General features: G+C 42.4%; 1 protein-coding gene across 3 annotated transcripts in view; it reads left to right on the forward strand.

Moving 5' to 3' along the window:
• Positions 1-21,090, forward strand: part of Eprs1 (glutamyl-prolyl-tRNA synthetase 1) — a 70,416-nt gene that overhangs the window by 22,626 nt on the left and 26,700 nt on the right. Inside the window, exons 11-19 of one of the 3 annotated variants that reach the window (NM_001429565.1) lie at positions 1,144-1,228; positions 2,217-2,276; positions 2,512-2,532; positions 8,281-8,391; positions 9,524-9,660; positions 10,554-10,761; positions 11,638-11,750; positions 12,413-12,530; positions 15,614-15,973. In NM_001429565.1, the coding sequence (NP_001416494.1) occupies positions 1,144-1,228; positions 2,217-2,276; positions 2,512-2,532; positions 8,281-8,391; positions 9,524-9,660; positions 10,554-10,761; positions 11,638-11,750; positions 12,413-12,530; positions 15,614-15,973 (1,213 nt within the window). The remainder of the gene's footprint in view (positions 1-1,143; positions 1,229-2,216; positions 2,277-2,511; positions 2,533-8,280; positions 8,392-9,523; positions 9,661-10,553; positions 10,762-11,637; positions 11,751-12,412; positions 12,531-15,613; positions 15,974-21,090) is intronic. The other 2 variants (NM_001429566.1, NM_001024238.1) reach the window with 2 other exon arrangements.

Below are 21,090 nucleotides of genomic sequence, written 5' to 3' on the forward strand. Positions count from 1 at the left end.
TGCTGTAACCATGTGCTGCCTGCTGCAGACCGTAGCATAGGGAAGTGAGAACTGCACTTGCCTGGTCCTGTGGGCTTGGGTCTTAGTGTTAATGCAGAGGCTTGTGATGCAACTGCTCTTTCAGAGCTGTCTCCATCACTTGGCACAGACTTCACTCAGGTGTGGCTATGAGATTTCTCTCTGTGTCCCAGTGCAAGGGTGAAGGGGGCTCAGGTTCATAGTCCAGGGCCCACCTCATTTGTAGACATTTCCTCAGCAGAGAAGATTGCTGTGGGTAGGAGTAACATCCACAGGATCCTTGTAATGTTAGTGTAAAGCTGGGACTCAGTCATTTGTATATATAAGTTGTGCCCATATATCTGGATTTTCATAATTATAAATCTGAAAACACTATTTTGCCTTCAAGAACTTGTATGTTGGTTTATACTATCAGCATAATGGTGGCCAGGAACAAACATCTGTCACTCAAGAAGTGAAGGCAGTAGGTTCTGAGTTCACTGTTAGCCTCTTCAAAGAGTAAAACACAAATATGACCAAGATAAGGCTATTCTGTGTATATGCCAGCAAATTTCAGTTTTATTAAAGAGCTGGGTTTGATAAAAGGTAGGTTTATCTTGGGTACTATCTTTGTATAAAGGGTATAATTGCAGCTGTACTGAAAATTTTAAATCCAAGCCAAATATCAATAACTTTTATATATTTGTTTATATATTCATAAATAATTGACATAATTTCATATATTGTCTGGTCTGTTTTTTGAGGCAGTCTCACTATATAGCCTTTACTGGCCTAGATCTTGCTATGTATACCAGGCTAGCTTTGAACTCACAGAGATCTGCCTACCTCTGCTTCCCAAGTGCAGCAATTAAAGGCATGTTACCATTGCATTCTGTTGAGGCAGACATTAGCCGGATATCATTTATTTAATTTGAAATAGGATTTCTGTAGCTAAGGTTGACCTTGAACTCGATGTGTATCTGAGACGACCTTGAACTTGAGATTCTTCCTGCCTCAACCTTGTAGGTGCTGGGATTACCGGCCTGTGCTTCCAGTTTGTTCTAAATATTATTTATTATTCAGACACGGAGGAATCTTCTCTGTATCTAAGTTATGTAAAAACTTAACAGTGTGTGTATTTCCCAGGGATGACCCTCGGTTTCCTACAGTTCGTGGAGTTCTGAGGAGAGGGATGACAGTTGAGGGACTGAAGCAGTTCATTGCTGCTCAGGCAAGTGATGGTTTCTTTCCCAGCTCTGAGGCATTCCTGTTACCATCCCTTTTGTTGCTATCCATGTTCTTCCTACTCCATGTTTGTGTGGGTTACGCTGTGGTTCCCACCATGAGATTTGTTATTTTGGAGTAAGGTTTCACTCTTTTGATCATGTGGACCTTGAATCCCTTCCTGGTGGGCTTCCTGCCCTAGGTTCCCGAGTGCTGGGACTGAATATGTAATCCATGCCTAGCAAGGACAGGCTGTTTCCCCTCACCCTGTGCCTCGGACTCACTTGGAAATCGGTGTGTAGACCAGGTTGTCCTATAGAGGTCATCCTGCCCGTTTCCCAAGTGTGCACATCACCGCGCCTGACTAACAATATAAATTATAAAACAATAAATTAATGTTTTATAGTTAAAAAAGATTGGGGGCTGGAGAGTTGGTTCAGTGGTTCAGAGCACTGACTGCTCTTTCAGAGGTCCTGCGCTCACTTCCCAGCAACCACATGGTGGTTCACAGCTATCTGTAATGGGATCCAATGCCCTCTTCTGGTGCGTCTGAAGACAGCTACAGTGTACTTATATATAATAAAAATAAATCTTTAAAAATATAACAAAAGATTGGAACAAAAACAGTGGACTATTTTCATGTGGTGGGTGGTCAGGTATCTACTCTGAGCAGCCCACAGAATGCCTTCCAGCAAGGAGTGCTGTCAGCTGCACACGGAGGGCTCCTTGCAGTGAGGTGCGTCTGTGAGCATTTGTTTTGTTTGTCACTGTAAGTGTGCTTAACTGAAGCACAATCCTCTCCTGGGCATTATGTCTTAGTTTATGTTTAGTGTGCATGTGGGGGTCGGAGGCTCCTGCTAGGACACGTTCTTTCCTCTGCCCTGTGGGTTCCAGGGCATTAGGCTTGGGGGCACACACCTTTATCCACTGAACTGTCTTGCCAACCCCTCTGCTTGGTATTTCTCATTCTTAAACTATTTTTATTGCTTTTCTAGGGCTCCTCAAGGTCTGTTGTAAACATGGAATGGGACAAAATCTGGGCGTTTAACAAAAAGGTACAGAATCCCTCACTGGTGTGCTTTTGCAGAGCAGGTCCTCTGCGCCATGTTACCATTGTGCAGACTGTAGGGAATGGAATGATTTCCTTCTTTATGGATGAGGGGATAAACATGTTAATTGCCCCAGCAAGGAACAATTACTGAAGCAACAAACTTGAATTTATGGGAAATGGTAATAGTTTTTTCTTAAATCTTTTACGAACACTCTGCATTTCATTTTTCTGCTTTCAAGCTGCGAGCTCTCTGTAAGAAGGTATCACTTCATACTTGTATTGCCGTAAACATAGCTTTTAGCATAGTACATGTTAAAAACCGAGGCGTTACACAGCTTTGAAGCACAATCACTTTCTGTAAAGACTTGCACAATCAAACCTGTTAACAGTGCATCATCCCTAGTTTGCCAAATATGTCCTCTGTTCTTTGTGGCAAAGGGAGACTTGGTTAACTTCATTCCACTGTTCCCTTGTGTGCTGAGAGGACATAGAAGTTTAAAAAATTACATATTGTATTGAGTTGTAATGAAGGTTCGCTAACTACAATTGCTGTGCTTTCAGCTTGAAAAAAAAAAGCTTTCTTAATTGGAAAATCAAACCAGGAATCATGCATATTGACATTGTTAATCCCTACTGGAAGCGGGTGCTTGGACACTATAATGAGGCGAATTGTTAGAATGCACGTTCTGCGGTGCGGTTCCTGTGATTGTGATCTGTATTCTTCCTGGGTGTTGCTGCTTGGTTGTGCCGATGTCTTGCCTCAAGTAGTTGCTTGTCTCGCATGTGTCTTGAATTTATTTAGTTTTTTACTTTTAGTGAGTTTTTTTTATATATTAAGGAATCATTAATTGGTTCTTTCTGTTGCTGCAGTTACTTAAACAAACACAAGTAGAATTTACAAGGAAGTTAATATTTGTGTACTTCTTTTCCTTTGCAGATGAATTTTAATTTTTTCCAGTAGTTTTTTATTCACTTTATATCCTGGCCATTGTTCCCCCAATTCCCTAGTCCCACCCTTACAATCCTACAAGTCCCTCTCCCCATTACTCCTTCGCCTTTTCCTCAGAGAAGGGGAGCCCCTTGGGTACTACCCTACCCTGGGACATCTAGTCCCAGCAGGACTAGGCACATCCTCTCCCACTGAGAGCCAACCAAGCAGTCCAAGTAGGGGAAGGGGACCCAATGGCAGGGAACAGAGACCCAGACAGCCCCTGCTCCACTTGTTAGGAGACCCTGCATGAATGCTGATCTGCACATTTGCTACAGCTGTGCAGGGGGTCTAGGTCCGGTCCCTGCATGCTCCCTGGTTGGTGGCCCAGGCTCTGTGAGTTCCCATGGTCCCAGGTTGGTTGACACTGTAGGTCTTCTTTGATCCTTGACCCTTCCGGCTTGCTCACTTCTATCCCCAACTCTTCCACAAGACTCTGCCTGATGTTTGGCTGTGGGAGTCTGCATCTCCCTCTATCCACTGTTGGATGAAGCCTCTCTGGAGACAGTTAAGTCAGGTTCCTGTCTGCAAGCAGAGCATCATTAATAGTGTCAGGGGTTGGCTCTCTCCCACAGGATGGGTCTCAAATTGGGACAGTCATTGGTTGACTGTTCCCTCAGTTTCTGCACTATCTTTATCCCTGTGCATCTATCTTGTAGGCAAGACAGATTTTGGGTTGAAGGTTTTATGGGTGGATTGATGTCCTCCTCCCTCCTCTAGAAGTCCTGCCTGGTTACAGGAGGAGGCCAGTTCAGTCTCTGTATGCCCTGCTGGTAAGAATCTCAGATAAGGTCACCTCCAGAGACTCCCCATATCCTCCCTCATCCTAGCATCCAGCTAGGACCAAAGATGGTCTCCACCAAGTCTCCATTCACACTCCCACCCCTGTCCCTCTCTTTACCCCTCTCCCGTTCTCTTCCCTCTCTCCACTCACCTCTGATGACTATTTAGTTTCACCTTCTGAGTGAGATTAGTGCATTCTTCCTTGGAAACTACTTATTACCCAGTCGCTTTGGGTCTGTGGATATCCTGTAATTTATTGCTAATGTCCACTTATTAAATGAGTTATATACTATATGTGTCTTTCTGGTTCTGGTTTACCTCACTCAGGATGATATTCCCAAGTTCCGTCCATTGCCTGCAAAATTCATGATGTCTCTGTTTTTAATAGAATATTTATTTGTATACCTTTTTAGGTACACAACCTTCATAGGTCTAAGTCTTAATCAAGCTATATGTGTCTATTTATTTCAAGTATATGCAATGTATTTCTCTGGGCTCTCCCCTTTACATTCCTCCCCGCTGAGTTCTAGGATGACTCCTGTGGGGCTTGCTGTCCATACTCTAGGCATGTAGGACAGTACTTGGGTTTTCTTCTCTTGTCTGCCTGCGATTAGACAGGAGCTTTGGTCTGTTTTTCTTGTAAGAATTTGGTTTCTTCCTGTCATTTGTTTTATTTTGCCTGCTCTCCCTCCTCATTTATTGACCCCTGGTTCTCAGAAGTTCTATGAGGCCACCAAACTCCTTCCAGACACTACACATGTTCTTTAATTTGCTCTTGGAGGAATCTTAGTCAGAGCCTATGAACCTCTCTGGTGGTGTCCATTGTTTTTGTGCTTTAGGGGCAGAGCTGTACACACAGATCTCTTCCTATCGCCCAGGGGAATTGCCTTTTTTTTCTTTCTGTGATAGATCGCCTATTTCCTGGACGGTTTTGCTTAGTTCTGTTTGTAGTGGGTCTTTGTGGTATCCAGTTGGGTCTCCAGCACCTGGGCTTAAGTGGTCCTTTAGCTCAGTCTCCCTAGGAGCTGGGACTATAGGCATGTGTGCATTACTGTATTAGCTGGTCCTTCTTTCTTACCATCCTTTCTTATGTGCTGCACTCTGAATGGAATAAAGAGATCTACTGAGACCTTTTTATATGACATTCTAAAAGTCATGTTTTTAAAGGAAGGCTCATTGCGTTGCCTAGACCAATCTTGAACTTGCAGATTCAAGTAGCTACCCCACTTCAGTCTCCTGAGTAACAGGTGGGGTCTCTAGGTGCTTACCTCTGTGTTAGATTTTTGACCTGGTAAGTGTGTTGATTTATCACTTGGTCTTAACTCTGTAACCCAGGATCTTACGGCCCTAGTCTGGGTTACCATGCTTGGTTGGCTATGACCTGTTCTTTTACTTGGAAATTATAATATTCCTTAGTGTGGGTTTGTTTTCATTGTATTCATTGAAATGACATATGGTTCTAGTGTAAAACTCATTCCTTCAGTTCTGAAGTTTAACGGACACTCCCCCTTGTTTTTTTTTGAGACAGTTCTACTGTATAGCCCTGCCTGACCCTCAGACTTACAGTGATTCTCTGGCCTCTGTCTTTGTCTCTCAAGTGTTGCAGTCCTGTTTTCCTTTTTGCTTTCGTCTGTCTCCTCCCTCCCTCCCCCACACTGGCACGTAGTGCATGCGGCCACCATGTTAGCTGCGGCTCAGCCTTTCTCTGTGGACATGGCAGGTGTCCCCTCCAATTACATCTTCACACTCTTGACTGACGGCTCTGCTTTCTGGTTATCCACTTAACTTGCTGTTGCAGTTCTCATTTTGACTGTCACATTTCAAACAGCTTCAGGATAGCTTTCCATGCACGTTCCATGGTTTGGTACTAGTAGCCATGTCACATCAGCTCTGTTCTATCTGCTCGTGTTTGATAGGGAGGACACAGGAAATGTTCTGAGCAGGGCCCGAACTTTTCTTTAGGATGAATTGGCTGGGCCAGCGAGGAGACCCCCATGTTAGAACTACAAAAAATAAAAAAATAAAATAAAGGTTTTCACTTTCACATTTTTGTTTCATTTTATGGGTACAGATATTTGTGTATATATCTGTGTGTATATCTGCCCCATATGTGTGCCTAGTGTTCACAGAGGTACCAGGTACTCTGAGACTGAATTTACTGCCAGTTAAGCTACCCAGAGTTTGCTGGAAATCAAACCCTAAGCCTGAGCCCCACCTCCCACCCCCACCCCCCAAGCCCCATGTAGTAACTTCAACCTTCTCTTAGCCCGCAGCTTTCCCAGAAGGGTTTTTCTGTCATGGCTGTCAGGGAAATCTGGGAAGGGCGGCCACACGGTCTTCTCCCTTTCTCCCTCTCTTCTTGTGTTGTTTGTGTGGTGCCATGTGTGTGGCACCTAGGTTCCTAGCTGCTGCTACTCTTTTGGGTGGTTGTGGGTGTTGCCTTCTAATGGCCTGTGTGGTATTGCCAGGCCCCTCTCATATGCACTGCAGCCATCATAACAGTGCCATGAGCAAGTGCTTGAGCATAAACCTGGAGACCATTTCTGGGTATGAATTCCAATGCTTCAAATAAGTCCTGGTTCTTCACATTTGCTTGATACATTTTGAAGAGTGAATTTTAAAAACAGATTTCCTAATTTTGCCTAGACCATATGAATCATACTTCTCTAGGGCAGCCTGAGAATCTGTACAGACAGCTACTCTGGCTATGAAAATGCCCCTCCCTGCCCCCTTTTTTGTTGTGAGACAGTCTTTCCATAGCCCTGACTGTCATTGAACTTGCTAACTAGACCAGGCCAGCCTTGAGATCACAGAGACCCTCCTGTTTCAGTGTCCTGAGAACTGGAATTAAAGTCTTGTGCCACCATACACAGCTAACATCACTTGACAGCTTCGCAGGTAAGGAGGCTAGCTGCAGCAGGTAAGGAGGCTAGCTGCAGCAGGTAAGGAGGCTAGCTGCAGCAGGTGAGGAGGCTAGCTGCAGCAGGTGAGGAGGCTGCAGCAGGTAAGGAGGCTGCAGCAGGTGAGGAGGCTGCAGCAGGCTGGAGCTACGCTTCTTTGGGTTGTATTGCTTTTTCAAAGACTTTTAGAGTCTTAAATATTATCTGACTGCATTTGTTACTCATCCATTCATCTGTCTGTCTGTCTACATGTCTGTCTGTCTATCATCCACCTCTATCTATCGTCTGTCTGTCTGAGGAAGAGTCTTCTCCTTAACCTAGCCTCCTCTGTACAAGGAGCAGCAGTGTGGGACACCAGACCTAGCTGTGCATTTGCTTGTGTGCTCATCCCCCTGGTGTTCACTGTCTAAGCACTGCTGTCGTCCCTGGTCAGTGGATCCTTTTTACTGACTCCAGAATAGGTTACAGCACAGTTAAAACCAGTCAAGTCATCTACAAATACGTACTGCGTGCCCGTCAATGCCAAATTCGTGCTAGGTTTGGGAATGTAGTGGGTTTTCTGTATACACTGAGTGTTCTTTTTCCAAAATGCTTGAGACCAGATGTGTTTCAGATTTCTACTTTTTAGCATAGAGCTCCACCTTGTGTGTGGCATGTAGCTCAGAAGGGTGACCTTGTTTGTTCTTTGAGACTGCAGAGTTGCCTTATTATAGTGATCTAACGTTATTCTGCTCTATGGAGGTCTGTGGTGCTTGGCCTATTACAGAAATGATACTTGAAACTCTTACTGTCCTTATTTCTTCAAGTGGGTATCTTTACAGTGCAGAACTGAATACCAAATTACCTTTAGATCTTAATTTATAGCCCTTCCAGGATTTTTCCTCATTTCTAATACTGCTAGACTTAAAGATTACCTTCAAAATACTTCTGACTTGTTTCCTTCACTTTCTTTTACTTGCCAGTCATTATTTTGGGGAAGGAAATCTTAAATCTTCTGTGTCTGTTGGTTTGTAATTAGTTTTTTCATTTTTCTTTTTAAACTTTCCATGGCAGTTACATAGTAAAGAAATGAACAGATGAATTAGATATTAAAGAATTAACAGATTAAAAAATTAGTAAACGGGGTTGGGGATTTAGTTCAGTGGTAGAGCGCTTGCCTAGCAAGCGCAAGGCCCTGGGTTCGGTCCCCAGCTCCAAAAAAAAAAAAAAAAAAGAAAAGAAGAAAAAATTAGTAAATGCAGTAACAAAGAAAACCAGTTAGTGTTCCTTGCTGTTACTTATTTATTCCTGCCGTGTTACTGCGTGTTTCAGTGCATACATGAGGATGTTTGTTGCAGGTTATTGACCCTGTGGCTCCAAGGTACGTTGCATTGCTGAAGAAGGAGGTGATCCCAGTGAACATCCTGGACGCGCAGGAGGAGATGAAGGAAGTAGCCAGACATCCCAAGGTCGCCCTGATTGTAACCGCTGTTTCCTTCTGTCAGAGGAGGGTGGCTTTGAGATACTTTCTGTTTCAGATTATCTGTCAAGATTTAATACCAATTGGAGCAAATCTTAGTGTGGATTTGTATACTGCAGTAATTTATTAACTTGTAATGCCCAGCACATGGCAGAGCTGTTAGATTCAATCAGCACTTGCTTTCTGTTATACAGAGACAAGATATTAATGTGAAAAGAAAACTCTTCTCTTCCTTAAAGTCAATAGTGTACAATGCTGGGAGTCTCTTGGCTAGCTCTCTCCCATAACTCAAAAGGCAGCTCCTCATGCCTGCTCTTGGGTTTTGGTTAAATAGTTATAGTGTATGATTTCTTAGGACATTTTCAGATATCTTTACTCCATCCTCCTCCCCAGAGCCCTCTCCCCATCTTCCCCATTTCTACTTTCAGATAGCCTGCTCTTACCTTCTCCTGTTCCCTTACCCGCAGTGGTCCTTTGTACTTTTCCTGGTGTCTGCAGTTCACTCCAGGTTATGTACTCATGTCTGGAGATTTGGAGCTAGGAGCCTCCAATGGAAGAGGTCTCTTTTTAGTCTTTATCTTTTTCATCATGAGATCCACCATGTGAAGCAGGGTAGTTTACCTGCCTGCACAGACATGATACTTGCTCAAAATTTGTCTTTTAAAACACAAACCTTCAGATTTTTCTGCCAAATTGGCATCTTCTGTCTGATAGTATTCTGTGAGAGTGGCGGCTCCTTCCTTGTATACAAAGCAGTGAGACTGAAGACTGTGAGGCACATTCTGGTTGTGGGGTTCAGTACTATGCCTTTGTCCCTGAAATCAGTGAGACAGGCTGACAGCTGTAACTCTGTCATAGTGATTGGGTCCAGTATCAGAGATAGGCTTCAGAGTGTGGGCTTTCTGCTTTGAGTGTGTGCTCGTGTAATGACTCTGAACTGTTTAAATTCAAACAATAGAATTGGGAACTCAGGTGAAACTTGCCTTTCCTTGTTTGGCACAAACACAGAGAACCTTTTTTTGTTTAAAGAGCATAGTGCAGGGTGGAAGGTTTTACATGCTGTACTCAGGGTTCAGTAGCGAGTTGCTTAACTCATATCCTGCTTTTCTCTTCTCATTCAGAATCCTGATGTTGGTTTGAAGCCTGTGTGGTATAGTCCCAAGGTTTTCATAGAAGGAGCTGATGCAGAGACTTTCTCAGAGGGTGAAATGGTCACATTTATAAACTGGGGCAACATCAACATTACTAAAATACACAAGTAAGAGTTTTATTTTTTAACTCTGTAGGAAAAAAGTCTTTGATCTTTATTTATGTATTAACATTATCTAAATCAGACCCTGACTGAAGTCCTTGACACTAGTGCTGTTGACTGGTAAATTTGCCCAGTGGAGACAATGACACTTTAGTTTATAGATTCGTGCATTTTTATTTTACATGTGTGAGTATTTTGCCTGCATGAATGTGTATGTGTACTTTGTGGGTGCTTAGTAGCTTCAGAAATCAGAAGATCTATAACTAGAGTTATAGCTGGTTCTGAGCTGTTGAGTGCATGCTGGGAATCAGTTTAGACATACAAGAAATAGCTCGTTGTTTTGTGTGCTCATAGTATCTCATCTAATAATTGCTGCGGGATCTTTTTGGATAGGATATTTTATATAAGTAATTTTTACATATTTTATCCTTAGTCAAACATTTAAAGTAGATTGGCCAATGTTGATGATGAATTTTACTTTCTAGTTAATATTGTGTGCAACAAATCTTCACAATATTAAAATATACTATGTTTAAGATTTATCTAAGTTCTAAAAATCTATCTACACAGGCATTAACATATACTTGCCAGTAATTGTTAATTGAAGCATCGCAGGATTATAGTGATTAATAGTTCAGGTGACTTTAAATTCCTGAGTGTATCTGTTTTCTTTAACAGATGTGAATAGATCTGTGCTCCAGTGAATTACTAGTATTCTCAATGTAGTATGTGACATTCATACAGCTAATGCCTGTCAGACATATGTTAAAAATTAAATAGATGCTTGTTTGGAATTTTTCTAAAGAGAATTCTTCATCCTCTTACTACAGAATAATATTACATTTCTAGCAGTTTACTTTCTTTTTTTTTTTGTTTTAATACTTTTCAATCTTTTATAGAAATCCAGATGGAAAAATTACATCTCTGGATGCAAAATTGAATTTGGAAAACAAAGACTACAAGAAAACAACTAAGATCACTTGGCTTGCGGAGACCACACAGGCTCTCCCTGTCCCGGCAGTCTGTGTCACTTATGAGCACTTGATTACAAAGCCAGTGCTAGGAAAAGACGAGGACTTCAAGCAGTACGTCAACAAAGACAGTAAGGTAGCTAACTGCAAGAAACACAAACATAGACCTTAGCATGTTGAAAGCTATTTTAAATGTTTTAATTTCTTAGGTAAAATAGACAGTGATTGTAGGATTTTTTTTTAAATATAAAGAAGTACCTGGGCCTGGTTGCTCATGTCAGTAATCCCAATATTACAGGGGGGGGGGGGGGTGAGGCAGGAAGATCGTGATTTCATGGCCAGCTTGGTCTACATAGTAAAATTGTCTCTAAAAGCAGATAGCTAGCATGTACAAGGCCCTGGGTTGAGCTTCTATACTGAAACAAAATAAATGGAAACAAGCAAACAAAAAAGTTGTAAAGATTAATGTTCACATTTTGTAAATGAAATACAGTGAAGTGTTACTGTAACTTCCCTTCCAACTGCATTCTTAGTTGTTTGAGGAGATTACTTGGACAAGATTGCTTGTCATTGTATGTAAGGCTTCCCAGAGCTACTACAGCTCACCAGTGTTACCTGTAAGGAGTGTGATGACTGTCCTTGCCTGTAATCCCAGCATTCCTGAGGCTCAGACAGGAAGGTTGCTAGACCCAGGTTAGCCTTGGCTTCATGGTGAGATGTCTCAAAGCAAAACAAAAACCACTTAATCAGAATACTCACTGTGCTCAGGAATCCTCCGTTTCTGCCTCGTCAACACTGAGTTACAAGTGTCCATCCCCACATCCAGCATTTTTGTGTGGGTTATGATGATCCCACTCAGGGTCTTGTGCTTTCAAGGTAAAAGGTTTACTGAGTGAGCCAGTTACCCAGCCCTCGAGTAGTAAAACTGTTCCAAGTGGACACTGCGTGTGTTGTTTAGAGGTCTTCGTGTCCTGCACCAAAAGGCACATTTGCTTCTGTATTATTTTCATAGCATGAAGAACTAATGCTAGGAGATCCCTGCCTTAAGGATTTGAAGAAAGGAGACATCATACAATTGCAGAGGCGCGGATTCTTCATATGCGACCAGCCGTACGAACCTGTCAGGTGTGCATTTGTGACTTTTGTGTGTTTGTTTTATGCTCTCGAGGATTGACCCTGCAGCCTCATAAGCAGGCGGTCTACCTCAGCTGCCTGTTTGGTAAATAAATATAACATCTAAACAACATGTTTGAAATTCTTACCGTGAATAATTCAAAAGTTGATTGAGCCTGACTAAAATACTATGTCTGATAAATTCTTGCTGTTTGATTTGGTCTTCTATATTTTAATATTTCACATGAGTAATTTAATAAATAGTGCATACTGAATGCTAATAAGTCATTCATTTCTAAAGTGAAACAACTTTCATTTCCCTGTGGGATGTAACTCATAAGACCAAGTGCTGGGGCAGTGAGGTGTTGAAAACAGTGCCCTCCAGTCCCCCTAAATAACCTGTGGTACAGGTCAGTGAGACCTGATGTGGCTTTGTGCTGATGTGAAAGTACTTTCAGATAAGATTAGTCTCCTTAGACCAGGTGTCTTTTAGATTAGTACAGGAGAGACCAAAACTGAATCAATCATACCCACTCCTAGTTAAGTGGCATTACCCCAAAATGCACTGGGCTTTGAAAAGCATTAGCTGGTGTCATTGAATTTATCCAGTAAACAGCTTTAATTGCTGTTTAGATAATTGTGTTCAAATAAACTATTGGCTGTTGTCTTTTTAGCCCATATAGTTGCAAAGAAGCCCCCTGCATCTTGATATATATACCCGATGGGCACACCAAGGAGATGCCAACATCTGGATCAAAGGAAAAGACTAAAGTGGAAATCTCAAAAAAGGAGGTAAATACTGACTTTAACAGAGAGTTCGGAACCCCAGGGCTTAGCCTGGATCTCTTTAGACTTGGTTGTCCTTGATTTTGAGATTCTGAGATTGGAGAAGACATTAAGTGCTGTTTTTTGTTTTGCTAACATTTTAGAGAACAGAGTTATTTAAAAAGTAATTTTATTATACCAAAAACTAAGACAGCCTAGACTAACAGACCATTTGGGGGACTCCCCCACTTCCTGCAGTAGATCCTCTCTCCCACCCTTTCTTCTTTTATTCTATTTTATATGTTTTAACAGAATTCTTGTTTGTATCCCAACTACCTTGTATAGAAGAGCTCTGTCCTGCCATTGAAGTTCTGAGAAAAGGAAGGGAAGCCCCGTAGTGTGGCAGTGGGAAGTCCCTTTGCCTTTACGTGGTGGATGTGAATGTTTGTTTTCATCTTAGAGGTCATGCTTCATAACCTCTGCAATGACATAGGCCCCCTGCCTGCTGTCTGCCTTAAGAGGCTCGTAGATGGAAATGCACGTCTTGTTCTCTTCACACAGAGTGTAGATTTGGCGATGGTGACAGATGGGAGGGGTTGGGGGAGGTGGATTTTTCTTATAGGCCAGAGGTTCTCAGATATCCTTGATCATGGCTCCTTGATGTCTCAGAAGACTTTTAGTGTCACCCTCAGCCAAATGAATTCCCAATAAAATACTTCTGTCTAACTATTTAGCAGCTATTTGAAAAAATTATACATATAAATTGAAGATTTTAAGTGTCATTCTGAAAATGTTTTGTCTTTAAATATTATTATTTATTCTTAAAAATTATATACTGAGAGAAAAAAATAGTTCTTCTATTTTCTTGAACCGTGAACTGAGATTGCACACGATGCTTGTATCCTGATTGCGCTTGCTGTGCTCACTTCCTGGCCTTGGTGATTTTTGACAAGTATTTGCTCTTCAGGCCCAGCAGCTGTGCACAGCAGAGCAGTGTCTTGAGCTGGGTCATCAGACAGTATAACTAACTGCTGGGAGCCAGGAGCACAGTGTCTGACAAACGACAGGCTTGCTGTCTTGTTTTCCTTGGGTATTAGAATGTCTCAGAGTGCTGCCGTGAACTTGCTGACTGATCTCCTAACACAGGCGGGATCCATTGAAGGCAGTGGGGTGATGATACAAGGTTATATTGGTGGTGTGATCAGGCTTGATCCAACAAGAGCTAGGGAAGGACAATAGAAGGTAGACTCAGGATGTGTAGTTAGGATGAAACAGTAACTACTAGATTTGGTAAGACAGAAACGTAGTTCATTAGAAGAGGGAAGCTTGGTAGGTACACATTATACACTTGGAGCTCATTTGACTAAAATCTCCAAGTTCCTCCAGAAGGAAGGAGAAAAGAGAGAAACTGTTTCAGTGGTGGCGTCCCTGTGTTCTTGTGTCATTAATCACACACCAGAAACTCCACACTTTGGCTTCCTCCATTCCCACCCTCTTTCTCTTTCTCCATACTTGGAATTAAATTGAGGTCTCACAGTACCAGGTAAGTGGTCAACCTCTGAGCTGTGTACCCTCAGCCCAGGGTCTCTGAGATGTTCACAAACGATTTGTTTATATAGCTCATATATTTTTTAAATTTTAACTTTTATATGGTTGTTTCACCACACGTAAGTCCATATCACTTTTCTGCCTGGTGCCCACAGAAGCCAGGATAGTATCAGATTCCCTGGAACTCACAGATGGCTCTCTGCAGCCATGTGGGTCCTAGATGGAACCCAAGTCCTCTGGAGGAGCAGTGGGTGTTTTAACCTCTCAGCCGCATAATTATGCATTATCAGTTATCAAACTAACAATGAAAAGTATTTGTTTTTTTTTTTGTTTTGTTTTGTTTTGTTTTTTATGGAGACAGGATCTGGACGTGTCGTCCAGGTTGGCTAAACTATACATCCTCTATCCCTTTTTCCTAATGCTATGTTTGTAAGAGTATGTGACCATGCTTGACTTGGTAAAGTGAGAACTTTTTTTTAAAATTGCTAATTCCCAATCCAGTTAAAATCTAGCTGATGTTAATATGAATAATTTTTTTGGGTTGGGGGGAGTTGGACACGGACAATGGCAGAATCTCACGGTATATTCCAGGCTGGCCTTGAACTAGGTAGCAGCGTTGCCTGGTGTCGAGCCTGGAAGATCTCACAGAGCCAAGTCTGCTGTACACATTGAAACGACAGTTAAAAGCTTGCCCAGATTCAAGGGAACAGAGACCTACTTCTAGGTGGAAGGAATTTTAAAGAATATATATGTATGAATATGGTTAGAAACCGCAAGCCCTGAAACAAATTCAAGTACAGTTGAAATGAGAGATTTCTACAGTCTTAATGGTTTCCTTTTGATGTTTAGATCCTTGGAAATACTTGCCTCCAAGAGAAACTGTTACCATCAAAATTGAAATCTGGTCTAGGGCTTTTTGATGCATGGTGTGTGTGGTGGGGGGAGGTCTCAAAGGGAGAAATAAATTGAGAATTTCTCAGTTTTTAAAGAATGTTAATGGTAATGCTGAAGGCCTGCTGAATGACTTTTTACAAATTCATTTATATTTTTTCATAAACCTAGACGGGTTAAATATACTTAACCTTGCTAATAGCATACATGATTATTTTTATGTTGCATCTTTGTTATGTATTGTAATGGTGACTTATTCTTTTTTTTTTTCCCCCCCCCTGGAGCTGAGGACTGAACCCAGGGCCTGGCGCTTGCTAGGCAAGCGCTCTACCACTGAGCTAAATCCCCAACCCATGGTGACTTATTCTTGACCTGAGTGGATGCATTGTACTTAGTCTCCTAAAGATACAGGTGCAGGTTCCCATGGGATCCTCGTTCTCCCCCAGGTTTCCGATGCTGAGCCTGCGCAGTGACTGCTTTCCTCTCCTTTTGTCTGCTGCCACCATTGCTCTGAGATGAGGTTTTTAGGTGTGAGCTCATTCATCTGAGCTTTGGAAGGAATTGAAGTGAAAGGTTTTTATGAAATAAGGATGAAATAGTAAGTTTTATAAAGGCTTGCGAAGATGTTTGATATAAATTCTTACTTTCCTTTTGGCTTTCTGCCTCTGTAGACCGGCTCTGCTCCTAAGGAGAGACCCGCAGCTGCTGTGAGTGCTCCCTGTGCTGCAGCTGAGGACGCTGCCATCCTCTACAGCAGAGTGGCGGTCCAGGGTGATGCGGTTCGCGACCTGAAAGCGAAGAAAGCACCAAAGGAGGATATTGACGCAGCTGTGAAACAGCTTTTGACTTTGAAGGCTGAGTATAAAGAGAAAACTGGGCAGGAGTATAGACCTGGGAACCCCCCTACTGCAGCAGTGCAGACTGTTTCTACAAAGTCCCCATCCAACACCGGGGAATACACATCTTTATACAATAAAGTTGCTGCCCAAGGGGAGCTGGTCCGGAAGCTGAAAGCTGAAAAGGCTCCTAAGGTCAGTGTGCTGGGGTCAGAGTGCAGCATAAGCAAGCCTTTGAGCTCTGACTGTGTGAGCATTGTCACTTCTCCCACAAAACAGGCTCTAGGCTCCCTGTTTAAATATTTTGAGCTAGAAATCATCATTTATTACTGCCTGCTGTGTGCCAAGACTGAAAATACTCAGTGGTTAAGTTTTCATTCTGCTTTTGCAGAAGATCTAAATTTGGCTTCCAGTACCTATGTCAAGCCTTTCACAGTTCTTCCCCATCCAGCTCCAGGAAGATCCAGTGTCCCTGGTCTCAGTGCACACCTGCCCTTGTGCATATGTGCATCCACAGATACATACATACATACATACATACATACATACATACATACATACATTCAGTTAAGAGAAAAATCTTTTTAAAATGGAAAAACATTTACATATGTTAAAAAAAAACCTCACAGTTCATAGAGGTGAAGGACATTGTGATGTGAGTGTAATCCGTATGATACATTTGAGTGGTTATGAGATGTATTTATAACCCAGAGTAATGAGGAAGGAGAAGGCAGTTCTTAAGGGGTATGTAAAATACTCCTTGTAGGCTGGAGTATAGCTCAAAAAAATAGTATTTAAAACAAGGTCTCTGTATGTATCCTGGCTGTCCTAGAACTTATTATGTAGATAGGCTGGCCTTGAACTCACAGACTTATCTGCATTTGCTTCCAGAGTGATGGAACTAAGGGTATAAGCCATCATACCTAGAGGTATCATCAGTTTAGAGACTGTTTCATAGGCATGAAGCTTGGCATGATCCCTGGCATCTCACACATGCATTTCTGAGGTAATAGAAGCCTTTTACAGACCACAGAGGTCACTAAAGGGCATATTGGCTGTGAACCTAGGATTCGTGGCCCCATGTGCATTAGAAGTTTTAGAAGTCTTGATATAACACAAGGACCACGACCCCTCTTCTTTATGCTCCAGGAAATTCAGAGTATGCAGAGGTACATCCTGCCTTTTGTATTAAGGCTGTATCTCATCTCTGACCAAATAACCTGGCGGGTAATACACAGGAGAAAGGCTGTTCTCACTCACAACTCAGGTGTGCACTTCATAGATCAGTACGGAGGCAAGAGTGTCTCACAGGTCTGGTGATGAAATTTACTCACATTCTTCATAGACTAGGAGGTAAAGGAAGGAGATACAGGCACTGATCTGGTGAGTATTCTGTCCCTCTTCATTTATTCTGGGCCCCCAGCCTGGGCTGGTGACACCCGTCTCCGCACACATTTCCTTCAGGTAACCCTTTCTGCAGCACCCTGCAGTCACCTCCAGAGCTATGTCTGCCAGGTTCTGAGTGCAGTTAGGTCGGCAATGAAGAGGAACCCTCACAGCCTTTCAGTTGTGTCCAAGTAGTTGTTCAGGCGGTGCTGCTGCTGGCCCAGGAATGGAAGAGAGCCACTGTGTCTGGCTCTGGGTTTTGTTTTGTTGTTGTTTACATGGCAAATATTCCGATTTCCTCTGGTCAGAAGTTTTGTGAGACCCTCAGCCATCTAAGCCAATCACAGAACAGAATCATGTGACTCACCATCCTTTGAATGGCCCTGAAGATATAGCATGGGTTTTTAAACTGGCATTGAACTTACCTGGGAGACCGTATCAGCCTGGATGTGTAGTTCTTGGCACACATCCGGGGGAGTCACGGTTTGGGGAACAGAATGGGGAAGGGTTAGGGGTAGGTAGGATGTGAGGTCCAGGGGATGGAAGAACAAGGGCCTATGGGGAGTCAGTGTTTCAGAGGCAGGTACAGGTCCATGAACTCTGCCATTCTGCGTGCCCAGGCAATGCCTGGGCCTTCCAGATCCAGCACAGGCACAGATTGCTAGTTTTAACTTTTTTTTAAAAAAAATTACATTCATTCATTATGTAATTTGTGGATGACTTTTTTTTAGAAAGACAATAACCATAAAATGGCAAAGGCATTATGAAGCACTAGACTTTAGCTTCTACAGCCCCGGTTTAGCAAACTATGAATGTTAATTAGATGCTGCTAGCCATAGTCAGGATCTGTGTGGTCTCTGTCCACTCAGTGCCGTGGAGTTGGGAAGTTGGGAAGTTGACTCAGAGAGCCTGACCCCTGCCCAAGAGCAGAGGGTTTTGCAAACTAATTGGTCTCTGCTCTGCTGTGTTATCTGCTGTAATATCTTTAGATATTTCTTACAGGGTCTACTAATTCAAATAAACACAGATTTCTAATTAGAAGATAGTATTTTTAAAAACCCTGTGGTCTTTTAGTTTGCTGATCTTAATCTCTTCTAAACATAGGCCACAGGCCTTATCATTCCCACTCCTCCTCCTACCCACCAAGCCCAAACCTCTGCTCTGGGAGTTGTTTATTATTAATACGCGTAGTTATCCCTTGCTTATGTGTGCTAAAGAGAAGGTCTTAGCTGGTTTGAAAGTTCTCTTAGTATTTAAAAAGCTAAGGGAACTAGATTTCTCATGATGGTCCCACCTATCTCCCTGTGGAGATGCTTCCGCCTGGTGGCTGCTGCAGAAATAGCACGTCACACATTCACTTCCGCCTGGTGGCGGCTGCAGAAATAGCACGTCACACATTCACTCCTAGGTGAGCAGAGTTGAGTACTTCTGGTTCTTCCATGCCTTCCAGTCTTGAATTATAATTTTAAGATCACTTTTGAATAGGCCAGATTTAGCCTGAAACATTCAGAGAAATTTCGTGTGGGTTGTTTATGTCATCATTAGTCCACATCAATGACTATCTAAATTTTTATGTGTATAGTTGTATTTCATAAGCTCAAAACAGTCTTTGTCCATTAGGAACTTAACATCTATTAGCTCTGGAAGTAAGTATACCATACAGTTTCACTTAGCAAGCTCTTTTTAATCTAGAGAAAATTAAAAGGTAACTTTTCACATTCTTTAGTGTACATTACATACTGCCAGAGATGCCCAAGTAATACATAATATGTATGTTCGTGTGTGGGGTTCATGTGTGTGAAGCTGTGCTTGCCAGAGGCTGACTTGAAGAAGCCTCCTGTGTCTTGTGTCTACCTCACTTTTTGAGACAGGGACTTATCAAAGCTGGAGCTTACTGTGGCTGGAGTGTCTACCACACTCACCTCAGCGTTCATTCTCTTAGGTGCTGTGAACTCTGTAGTCAGGTCTTACTGTGTAACTTTGGATAAGGTGTGTAATATCTAAGGTTTGTTGCTCCCGTAAAATGTAGGTGAGGATTATTTTGAGAATTAATAAGACAGTCCTTGTAAGACACTGCATGGTGCCTAGCATAGACTAAATGTGCCTTTAAGCGATGAGTTCTTTTGTTGGTAGTTGGAGTTTTCCTCAAGAACGTTTACAGCCACTTTCTAAGTCAGGGAGATGTGCACAGCGTCTGGTACAGTTTCGCTCGTATTTTGGAACTATATATTTATACATATAACCTTGGTAGTGTCTCATTCAATAATGTAATAGATTGTTTACCTTAACTTTCTATAGTATTTTAATTATCGTCAAATTTTCCCTTAAGAAACTACACCATTTGACTTCAATCTCAAGTGAATGTTTAAGCTTTATTTTAATATTATTATTAAAGAGTATTAGAGAAAGTGTGTGTGTGTGTGTGTGTGTGTGTGTGTGTGTGTGTGTGTGTGTGTGTGGAGAGGAGAGAGGGAGAGGGAGAGGGGGGGATGTGATCAGACACAGCTGTGGGAGTCGGTTCTCTCTTTGGTCAACTTGGTCATTGGAACTTTCAAAAAGTATTTTGTAGACATATTTACAAGGGTGTCCCTTTTTTTCTTCACATTTTCATTCTTTTAGCTGATAGTGTACCCTGCCTTCCTTTTCCCTGCCTTTCCTTCCATTTCCTTCTTCCCTTCTCCAACCATGGATTCCCCTTCCCGTTCTTTCCTTCTTTATTTAACTGTGACATTTTTCTTAAGAATGGAATTCTATTGGGGAATAATTGTAATTCTGAAGTAATGCAGCATGGGTCAGGTTGGGAGTGCGTGCAGCCTTCCCTAATCGTCTCTGTTCATCCCTGCCCCCAACCCCTTTTTCCTGAGTCATCGTTACGCTGTATAGCTCAAGGCTAGCCTTGGACTCAGGATGGACTCAGGATGGACTCAGGATCACTCTGCCTCAGTTTCCATAGAGTGGAATTATGACTGTCACCACCAGCACTCCTAGATTCTTTTTTGCATTTACTCCCACTTTGTTGTTCCTGAGATCACAGAGTGCAAAGTTGGTAGGCAGAAAAACAAAGTAGCCTAAGTTTTGTGTTGCCATCTCCTGGATGCAGGGTCCTTGCGGCTACTGCAGTGCTGCTCCTGCATGCCAGGGCTGTGAGCTAAGTGAACTCCCTCGCCCCCATTGCATTCACTCTGTTGTCCTATGCAGCGCTGTGGTGTCAGTGAAAACCGAGAGGCCTGACACTGAACAGGGAGGCACTATTTCCTCACTGTTTGGCTGAGGTCTTGAGGTTCTCCATCAGCTGTTGATTTGTGGTAATAGCTTGAGGTCAGATATCCAACTTGAGTCCTTTCCCTGTGCTGCTGTCTATCTTCTGTGACAGTGTCAAGTGTCTCCTTGATAAAGATGTCATTCCTTCTGTTATGTTGAATTATCAAATATTGAAGTATACAGGTCTGTGTGTAATTTAAGACTTCGGCATACTTTTTCATTTTTAATTTTTGAAAGTGGTCTGTTGAGACTGATTTCAGACCTGCATCAGGTAACAAAGCCAAGGAGTGCACAGAGCTCTTGTATAAAGTACCATGGCACTTCCATATTGTCTGCTCGTGTCCTTCATGTATGTATGTGCTGAGTCCTCTGGATCACCTGCAGTACCCGATACGCTGTACGTAGTTGTCCTGTTTAGAAGTAACAAGGAGACGGATGTCTGCACGTGTTCAGAGGAGAGCAGCGTTCCGCCACGTGCACCCAGTATGCTCACTGCACCTTTGCAAGGCTTTTCCAAAGAAATTATTAGTCCAGCTCGCTTTCTTTCCCTACCTACCCACTTTTTTTTGGTGAGGGTGTGTATTATGATGCAATTGTTTTCAAATATTTTTGATCCTTGAGTACTTGGATCTCTGGACATAGATGGTTAAGTCTATTTTGATAAT

Source organism: Rattus norvegicus, chromosome 13, assembly GCF_021556685.1.
Source record: "Rattus norvegicus strain SHRSP/BbbUtx chromosome 13, alternate assembly SHRSP_T2T, whole genome shotgun sequence".
Classification (NCBI taxonomy): Eukaryota; Metazoa; Chordata; class Mammalia; order Rodentia; family Muridae; genus Rattus; species Rattus norvegicus.